This window comes from Mytilus californianus, unplaced genomic scaffold, assembly GCF_021869535.1.
Source record: "Mytilus californianus isolate M0D057914Y unplaced genomic scaffold, xbMytCali1.0.p SCAF_93, whole genome shotgun sequence".
Lineage (NCBI taxonomy): Eukaryota > Metazoa > Mollusca > Bivalvia > Mytilida > Mytilidae > Mytilus > Mytilus californianus.
In genome coordinates, this window is record NW_026262749.1 from 130,619 (window position 1) to 141,564 (window position 10,946).

At 32.0% G+C, this 10,946-nt stretch overlaps 1 protein-coding gene across 1 annotated transcript; it reads left to right on the top strand.

Moving 5' to 3' along the window:
* Positions 1-1,086: 1,086 nt before the first annotated feature.
* Positions 1,087-2,348, top strand: LOC127717247 (uncharacterized). The gene is made up of 3 exons (XM_052222991.1): positions 1,087-1,236; positions 1,717-1,832; positions 2,177-2,348. Exons 1-3 carry the CDS (start codon positions 1,087-1,089, stop codon positions 2,346-2,348), a joined length of 438 nt encoding a protein of 145 aa, XP_052078951.1.
* The last annotated feature ends 8,598 nt before the right edge of the window (positions 2,349-10,946 follow it).

Sequence of the window (10,946 nt, forward strand, 5' to 3'; positions counted from 1 at the left end):
TTATATATTTCACACAATTTTGCGATGAAATTGTGTGATTATTACAAGTAACGTCAAAGTTACGAATTATAGATAATTTACGTTTCTGTTTTCCTCAAATGAAGTGATAATTAATTGTCAATCAGCCATTTGCTGCAAGATTCACGTTCCTTACCCAGTTTCTCAGAACTTCTGGGTTCTTATGAGAGTATATTATGGTACTATCATCTGCATCATTGAACATGTATCACCTTTATCACAGCTGATGTTTCTCCACTAGATACTTCAGATTGTTGTGTAATGAAGAAGATGTTTTCATTAATTTTTAGGGCAAACGTGTATTTTGTTTGTTGCTGTTAATCATGTGATTGCTTGTTGCTTTAGTATGTAAACCCAACTGTTGGGGTTCTTCTAGTTTTTTTCATTTTGTAGCATGTAATGGAGGACTTTTTATAGTATGCCTTACCATTGTTTAAAGAATAATAAAAACCTATAGTTGCTTATTAACAATTACATAATTTGATCTACAGTTGATTGAATTCATACATGTTCCACAACTTATTCATTACACAACTTGTTAATAGTTATCAAAGGTACCAGGATTATATTTTAATACTCCAGACGCGAGTTTCGTCTACATAAGACTCATCAGTGACGCTCAGATCATAATAGTTATAAAGCCAAACAAGTACAAAGGTGAAGAGCATCGAGAACCCAAAATTCCAAAATTTGTGCCAAATACGGCTAAGGTAATCTATTCCTGGGATAAGAAAATCCTTAGTTTTTAAAGTTAAAGTATCTAGTGGACAACAAGGCGATATATGAGTAGTGTTGTATTGGGGATTCTAGATAGTTTTCTTGCAATATATTGCAATGTCTGGAATGTGTGACGTCATTCAGTATGTATGAATGTTGCAGGTTAGGAATGTGTGACGTCCTTCAGTATGTAAGGAATGTTGTAGGTTAGGAATGTGTGACGTCATTCAGTATGTAAGGAATGTTGTAGGTTAGGAATGTGTGACGTCATTCAGTATGTAAGGAATGTTATCGGTTGAAAATGTTTCAGTGATATGTAATATCATTAAGCGCAGTTTCCATATATTTTAAATGGCAACATTGGTGTGTGTAAAGAAGTCAATATTGAACCAGTTAGGGTATAGGGACTTGCAGCATTGGATGTCCAATTCAAATAATGTTTATATAGGTAGAGGTATGACATCTTATGTTGAAGGCAGTAAATGGCAGAATCCTTTCCAGGTAAAGACATATGGACGCAATAAATGTATCCAGTTATATAGGATATACATATTAAATACACCTTATGTAAAAATCCAGGGTTTTGATTGGTTGATAGCCAGTGTATTTTTCACCAATTTACTTTTATCAAATGAATATCGTTCATTTTTAAACAGCGCCGGGGTATATGCAAAAAGGATATGCCTTTTTACCCTCTCTGCCGTGGTATTTGCCAAAAAATACTCTATCCGACTGGACGCTTGTAATGTCACGATCATCAATGCGTTTTATGTCACGATCATCAATGCGTTTTGTACGTTAACATTCGGTGTAATTAAACAGATATAGCATGTTCTTGAGGGGTATTTGCGAAAAATACAAGTCTTGAGAATGAATTTCCCTCGCCTTACGGCTCGCGAAATTTAACATTCTCTCGACTGGTATTTTTCGCAAATACCCCTCCTTAACATGATATATCTGTTCATAACTGATACCACGGTCTATAATGGCAAGACATTGTCTGAATCATTGAGTGAACTTAGAGGTAAAAATCTAGGTTGTTGGTGCCACCCAGCCCCCTGTCATGGCGACGTTCTGATAGAATTGCTTAAAAAATGGTAACTGTGTCTGACTATGTCATATATTTCAACAACCACACATCAGTTACCATGCTTTCTGATAACTCATCGAGCCAGTATGCAAGCATTAGATCCAGTCTGAGTTCAATATATCGCAACTACGATTTCCATCTAGGCGTAATAAAAATTACTGGAATCTGCATCATGTTATCTCTGATATGTACGACACTGGTTTTGACCAGTTCTTTATATAAAATTGATAAAGGATATAACAAAACAGGATGTATACAGCTATTATTAAAGTCAGACTTTCCCTGGAATGACACTCATTGCATTCAGTTATTTGAGTTACCAGACAACGAACTATATGTAAGGGTGTGCAGGTATCAAGAATCAGTTATACTGGACATAAGAAGGTTTAACAGAGGACAAGCTACTTCAATTGGACTGTATTTGAACTTGAACCAATGGAACTATCTGGAGAGACTTCAGAATGCTATAGACAAGTCCATAGATAATGCATTAAATGTGACACTTCATAAAAATATTGAATAAAAGTAAAAGTTTTGTCTGTGATTCATTACTTTCCATAGATTTCTTTTAGATCCTTGACTGAGGTTGACTATTTTGTTAAGGTCAAATATACAAGATGTCTGATAACAGTTACCTGATACCTAAATTTCAACCTTTTTCTCAGGATTTTTTTTTTTTGGTCATGTTTGCAGAAAACACTATTTGATTTAGAATAATTATCTTTCCAAATGTCTGCGAGGACAAAGAAACATACAAGTTTTCCCAGGATTTTCAGTTCCGATGGCACCTGTAGTAATAAAAGTTCATTTTGAAACGGATGTAAATGAAATTATGTTTTTGATGACTTCTCTTTTCAAAGAACATACCCCCCAAGGGTGACTGGGGAATAGAAGTATGGTCACCATTGGTCTTCCTCCGACCGGCAGTAAAACCCGTGCTGAAGTGGGGCGTCCGTTTGGCTGTGCGGGATGTACAAATTTGCAGCCACGTCCGGTCAGAATGGGGACGTTAAATCCGATGCCTCGTGTAAAGAAAGTGCCACGTTCTTTGCACGTTAAGAACCCTTGCAACAACTCTTTGAGGGGTCCGTAGGTGACCTGTTGCAAGGCTAAATTTCTGTCCCTATCCAATATACCCTCATTTCCCGTGGCAGTCTAAATTTCTCCGACCTTAATCCCTTAATCTATTACAGAACCTACCTATTGTATTTATTGTGAACTTGTTCTCGTCCTGAATATGCATGAAATATTTGCCACTGGACGTTAAGCAACCAACAATCAATCAATCAATCAAAGAACATATACATGTTGCACCATATGCCACTTAAAATAAAACAACAGGTTAGAAAATCTGTGTTATTAAAAGTAGGTAATTGACTCAGCAGGTGCATAAGCATTAACCTCTTACAACATACCAAACATCAAAACATGTGAAATATCCATTATGAGGTGATTAACCTCAAAGACAGCCTGTGAAATAAATGAAGACATTTTCATAACAATTTTTATTTTCATTCAATAAAAATAATGTAAATTTTTAACAAACATTAATTTGGTATCTAAAACATGTAAAAGTATATTTTCATATAAAATGAGCACAAAATTTCAATAAAAAATTTTGAAGATGGAAAAAAAAGAAAAGGGATGAACATTTAAAATTTAATGACAAAAATTGACCCGTAATGTAATAATGTAAGGAAATCAAATATTCAAACAATGAATGATAACTTGAATAAAGAAACTTTGGAATGTCATTTTCAGTGAACACTATTGTTTTCAAAATATTTAAGATTTTTGAACAGGAAAAAATTTGAATGAAAATTTAAAAAAAAAAATCAAAAATTTACAATGATTCAAAATACGAAATCATTCAACAAAAACCAGTATTTGACCAGTGTTGGAAACCATACTTACTTAAGATTTAATTTTAGAAAAATAATGTAAGGAAATCAAATATTCAAACAATGAATGACTAGTTATTAACTTTATCAATGCAATGAGTAATGAGTATAAAAATGAGGACACACATTAATGCCCTAAAAATTATGTTTCAAACATTTAATTCTCATCAGTAGTGCTTGTAATATGCAAAGAAGTAAATGACTAGTTATGAGTGTATTTTGGTACTATATATATTAAAGTTTGAGGTAGTGGAGATGAAAGTTGAATGTAAACTATCACTACAAGAATAAAAATCACAGATATACAAATTATTAATACTATCATAAAAACATTCAACAAAAACCAGTATTGTAAGAAATGTATAGCAAACTGATGGAGAAATTTTCATGAGACAGCTTTGAAATGATGCAATGAGTATAAAAACGAGTATGAATGACTAGTAATAAAGTATATTTTGTATTCACAAAGTTTTAAAATTATGGAAAAACATTGAGTATGTTGAAGTAGTTGAATGTTATTAAAAATGTAAAACAGTAACACAACTACTAAAAATCACAGATACGATATAAACATCATTCATATAAAAACTACCACCTGCATTTGATTGCAAGTAAACAAATGCTTTATGTAAAATCAAGATCAGCACCATTGCTTTGATAAAAAATACACTATTCTACACAACTAAAAAATAACAATGTAAAAACTTTTTCATCTTTTGAAAGAAACATTGTTAGGAATGAGTAAGTTTAAATAAAACTGATTAGAAAATTAAAACAGGGAAAATTAATAACCATTCAAAACAGTAAGTGCAAAAATTATTTAAAAATATTTGACACAATTAAGTCACAGGGAATTTGGAGTATTTTGGAATGAAATATTTTTCACAATGAAAATCAATTATAATACTTATACCGAAAATGAAACCAAACATTTTGTGGTGTAAACATAACAGACTTCTGTGAAAGTTAAATGATTTTTGTAATTACTAAAGCCGCATTCATATGAAAATCACAAATTACAATAGTACCAAATATCTTCTAGTAATACTGGTAATAAAATCACTACTGCTACATTATATCCTCTGACAAAATTAACATTTAAGTCTAGCAAGTACACGTGCATAAAACACATACATTGTATACAATGTACATATATCTCAATTTTTTTTTATCAACAATGCCCAGATCTAAAACAATAAAATTTGAGACAATGTATGAAGTGCAAAATTATTGTCAGTGAAATTATATTTCCATTGTCTAATGTAAAATACTAAAAACATTTGTATTGACTAATCAACTAATAAGAAAGGATAAAAATTATGCTGAAATCTTAACATATTAAAAAAAAAAAAGACAAGACACTTTATATCTTCCACAAACAGTTTAAAAAACACTTTATTTAATATATTTCAACTTCAACCTACAAGCTTAATAGTGACTTGTATATATAAACATGATAAATATAAAAAAGAAATGAAACAAAGTACAAAAAATGTATGCTGAAAATGGGAATCAAATTTGATTGGACAGCTTTATTTATTTTTTTCAATCCAGATCTCCACCCCCCTAACTTTGAAAAGTTGATTTCACACTCCTCCTCCAAATGAAAACTAACACATTCAGATTTACATATATGTAGTTGGGAGGGGAAACCTCCATTCAAAATAATGTATATCCAAAGTAACAGAAGTTTGCTGAACATTGCTCTTCAAAGGCTTTTCCAAAACACTACAACCATGGATTTTAAGTTGCGATATGAAAAGATCACACTTTACGATCTACCAGTTATACACACACCATGCAATTTGTGTAATAGAGATATAAGTACTAAACAGGAGACTGAGAGCATGTTAAATTCAATAGACCAGACAGCAAGTCTGGATAAAGACCTTGCTGGAATTTACCGCAACTTAGCACATTCCAGCACCCAAGATGGAATTAGACTGCTGTACTGGGTGGATTCAGAAAAGCTTGTGTGGTTATACGAGTTGGTGAGATGCCTGGACAACAACACTGGGCATGGAACCAGAATAAAGATGATGGTGGTGGATGTTATGCATGAAAGGTAATTACTACATTTTCCACTTATAATTTAACAATATTGAAAAGTTACCATTGTCTACTATTTCTACCTAAGAATCAGATATATGGGATTAAATGGATACAATATAATGATATAAAGCATTACATTTTCTCTATATTTATCGGATTCTTAGACTTAGGAGAATCAGTGTTGAATTAAGCATAAACAAAAGTGTTTAACTTTAAAGCATGTAAACTACAAACTTAACCTCTGTATCCGTCGCCGTACCCTGTTAGATCTTCTTAGAGTTGGTTGTGGTTGATAAACGAGTCTTGGTGGGGTAGGAGGTCTTTGACGATGTAGCACATGAAGTAGACGGTGTACATTGTTGAAGAAAACCACATCAAACATGAAGGGCAATCGTCTTTGCACTATAGGTAGAGCCAACAAAATAATATACTGCCAATGGCCACCTGTAATCAATGATTTTTTTACTTTAGTAATCCATAATAGACTTCTGCTCACACATATTACATTTATATTATTAAAATAGCTAATCCGATTTCAAAATTTGTGGTGGATTTCTTGGAACTTCAAACATTATGTCAGAGGACATCTCAATATCATTCCTGTTTTTGTTTCTAGATCTGTGCCTTTTCTTTGACACGTATCTCCCACAACAAACTAGTAAGACAATGACGACAACTGTAAATATAGGAAAATTATCATAAATGTGACAAATGTTTGTTTATGTGCCATTTATAAATTATGCAGTCTTGAAAAAGATAACAACAATTATAAACTCCAAGAGCACTAGTATATTTATAACATATTTATTTATACAGAACAATATCATGCCAATAAAAAGTTCAATTATATGGTAAGCTTATATATAAATGCATTTAGCCTTATCACTAATATTGTGAACTTGTCATGCTCACTTTCATACTACATTAAATGACTAGTCTGTTACCTGTTCGTGACCACTGGTTATTTTCCGAATACATGTTTATGTAAATGTACTTAGTATACCATTAAAGCTGGATATCACATTTAGCTGATTTTGTTAAACCATTATTCAATCAATTTTTACACACACCAGTTTTTTTTTTTACTTAATAATTAACAAGACATACATTTTTGTATGCATATATATTTACCCAGGATAAGACTCACTGTTGAATACATCCAGGTGTACTCATGATACTGTTCTTCTAACCCTTCCGATCTAATCGTACTGAGTATCGATTGAGTTGTCTGTAAAGAAATTTTAATTTTAAAATATGTAAGATACATTTGTATCTATCCCTACTGAAATATACAAGGTAAATAAAAGATATTTATTTTTTTATATAAAATTACAGAGAGAAGGTAAACAAGACCATAGTAATGTCACAGGCAGTAGTAGTTGATAAAGGAGGTCAATCGCATGTACCACATGATTCACCAGTGCCATAACCAAGTACAGATGCCTATTCAAGACAAGAGATAGAGTCAGATGTTGATCAATCATAAATGAGGTATATATTTATAAAACATTTTCCATATAGATCATTTTGTAGAGTTGGAATCTAAATTTCATGTATGTACAATAAACATTCTTTCGGAATCTATGGTCTAAAACAGGATTTAGCTGTGTATTGATCATTTATAGAAAAGGGTGATCTTCAAAGTAAAAACTTTTTCCTGACAGCCATTGAATTATTTTCATTTTTTATTTCCTAAACATATATGTGTATACATGTGACAGCCATTGCATTATTTTCATTTTTTATTTCCTAAACATATATGTGTATACATGTATATATGTCTCTGCCTAAACTAACTGTCTAACTGCATTTGTAAAAATACAAACCTACTGTATACGTTTTTATTTCAGATGTATGTGTATGGAGCACATATCATGGGTTCAGGGATGCCACTTAAGCTTGACATGCTTGATGTTTGTTTGACTTTCGTCTTGGGTGTATGGACCACAGTTGTTGAAGATGAACTGATCCCCTACAATTATATAAACAAAATAAAATATTCAATTTAACTCATTCTTCATTTTTATTCAGATTATGAATGAACAAACGTAAAAAAAAATACACCTAAAGGAAAAATAATGTTGAATGCGCAAGAGATCAACTTCCTTTGTTACAAAGTGTAGAGTCTTCAAGGGAATATAATTAATACAGTGTCATGAATTTGTATTTTAGCCTTTTAAATTATATAAAATTGCATTTATTTCAATCTTTTTGTAAAGGGAGTTGATGTCTTGCACTTTCAACACTATTTTCCACCCCAAGGGTGACTGGGGTATAGAAGTATGGTCACCATTGGTCTTCCTCCGACCGGCAGTAAAACCCGTGCTAAAGTGGGGCGTCCGTTTGGCTGTGCGGGATGTACAAATTTGCAGCCACGTCCGGTCAGAATGGGGACGTTAAATCCGATGCCTCGTGTAAAGAGAGTGCCACGTTCTTTGCACGTTAAGAACCCTTGCAACAACTCTTTGAGGGGTCCGTAGGTGACCTGTTACAAGGCTAAATTTCTGTCCCTATCCAATATACCCTCATTTCCCGTGGGAGTCTAAATTTCTCCGACCTTAATCCCTTAATCTATTACAGATCCTACCTATTGTATTTATTGTGAACTTGTTCTCGTCCTGAATATGCATGAAATATTTGCCACTGGACGTTAAGCAACCAACAATCAATCAATCAATCAACACTATTTTCATGTTTAGGTGTATGGCATAGGTTGTCAATACTGTTGGTCAAAGAGTGTTGTCTGGAAGAAGTTAACCTTTGTTTATCTTTTGGGAAGTTGTTTGTACTGTACATGTATCTAGACCCGTTCACCAATCAGTTTGTTTAACATGCACACGCAGTGTGATTTTTATCCAACACTTGTGTAGGTGTGGACGTTTGTTTCAATTTAGACATATTTAACAAAAGTCAAATTTATACACATACAAAAATGTTCTAAACCCTTTAATTGTAAGTTAAAAGGTATTTTATTGGAAAGGTTCAGTTTAATCTTTTTATTGTGAAGATTGTTTAAAAACTTACTGCAGTAAACCTCAGACCCTGTACAATCACTAGTAGCAAGATTTCAGTCTGAAACGGTCATTTTGGTCTGATCAAGTCTGAATCAACTGAATTTACCGCTAGGGAAAAACGTTAAGACTTTTTAAGACACTCAGACGCTGTTCAGATATGTCGTGTTCAGTCCGTTCATTCATGTCAAGATAAACAAGACAGAAGGCTCTAGCTGTTAAACAAGATATGTTAAGACGGTTTTAGACGAATTCAGACCAAACATAAAAAGTAATGTTCAAAATTTTCAGATCGGGTTAAGATCCGTTTAGTGTGTCAGAATGATATTAGGAGTTACGCCCCTTCATGTGGATGATACATTTTAATTATAAAAAAAAATACAATATAAATGCTAGAATGAAAAACGTATATTTTTAATAATTAAACATAAAATCATTGGTTGACTTTTTATTTCTGTTGGTCTTTTTTTAAGAGATTAGTGATTTTGTTTTGTTGAGGAAATAACTTATTCGCCTATAACTGTTTATGATTTTATTTTATTTTTTATTTTCTGATGTTAATTTATGTATTTATCTACTTATTCTTTGAAAAGAAGTAATTGCAAATTTTAAACATAACATTATCAAAAGAGTGAAAACACCTTATAAATTTCATGCGTCTGAAGCACGTTTCTGGATTTAACTTCATCGGGAACGATCAACGTAAATACAAATATGTTTTATGTCAGATAATTTATATCGTTAATTTCGTTATCTTTCGATACTTTCCTCTAAAACTTAATAATTACTTCGTGGCATTTAGTAATCATTCCCCGTGCGTGCTATTCTTTTTATATTTGGACAACCGTCTTCTTTTTTTTTTTTGCTTTTTTTTCGTAGTGATGCGTAGTCACCAAGGCCGCATCAGGGAACCATGTCTCCGAGTGCAGTTAATATTCTGAAAACTGCACTTAGACCGTGACGAGACAATAAAACTATAAATAACATACCATCGGAAAGAAGAAGATGTTGATGGGAGGGGGCGGGGAGGAGGTTACAGAATAGAGAATGAGTGGCAATAAATAGAAAGAATAGTGAAAATGGATAAAAAAAAATAAAGAATAGAGAATAATAAGGTGCTTGAATATAAAGAATTGATAATAATAGACAAAAAGTTTAAAGAATAGAGAAAATCGGCATAAAAAATTAAAGAATAAAGAAATAAAGGACCCCCTCCAGATCCTCATAGAAGTTTTCGTTAAAACAATACAACCTAATTTAAGTTCAGCATCGAGTATATATCCTTGTAAATGCGTTAATCCTTTCTTTCATTTTAATAACAATTTTATTTAATATAAAATAATTATGTATGTATTTGTTTATTCAAGTTGCACTATAGCAAATAATTCTTCTTCGTCTTTTTCTTCCTATAATAGTAATAAATGTATTCGTTATTTAATATTTTCTGTCAATTAAGATTGAATTCGATGGCACGTGCCACTAATCAAAAATGATCCTTAAACTATCAAAAACTTGGCTATTACAATGGCTATTTCACAATTACATCATATGTACACCTGTCATGGTATCATAGCTCCGTTCATGTATGTGTAATTTAAGGTTCTGACACATTTTATAATAGCTTCTTTCTGAACACTTCTGACGACATTGTTAAAACTGCACGAACATATCACAAAACCGCAAATTTAGTGGTTAAAAAATAAACGATAATGACAAAAAAATAATTAAAAACTAAAAACAAAACAAAATTCTGTTGGAAGTAGCATATATTTACATGTATAAATTGTCTAGTGCTTTTATTACAGCGGTATACTTGTTTTATACACAGACCATATTCTGATCATATTCTATGCTAAGATATTGACAAGACAGAAGTAAATATGTTAAAAGTCGTTTTAAATCAATTCATTTCACAGCTGAGGCAAATGTTCCTTCCCATTGTTGAATGGAGGTTAAATAAATGTGAACAATAAAAAAGATGTATATTTCTTAGGCATGGAGCTAGGCATTTCTGAAGTATCTTTGATAGCATTTTTTCCTATCAAAAATGTATGCTGGTATATATGTAACTCTAGGTGTTTACCTAAAATGTTATGTATATGTAAAAGTTTAAGATTTTTTTTTTAATATTTGCCAAAAAAAAACATTATCCGGAAA

Coding starts and splice junctions, on each gene's coding strand:
- LOC127717247 (XM_052222991.1), top strand. CDS start 1,087: ATGGCAACATTGGTGTGTGTAAAGAAGTCAATATTGAACCAGTTAGGG. Junction 1,237..1,716: donor AATGGCAGAATCCTTTCCAG/GTAAAGACATAT, acceptor GATACCACGGTC/TATAATGGCAAGACATTGTC. Junction 1,833..2,176: donor ATAGAATTGCTTAAAAAATG/GTAACTGTGTCT, acceptor AAGGGTGTGCAG/GTATCAAGAATCAGTTATAC.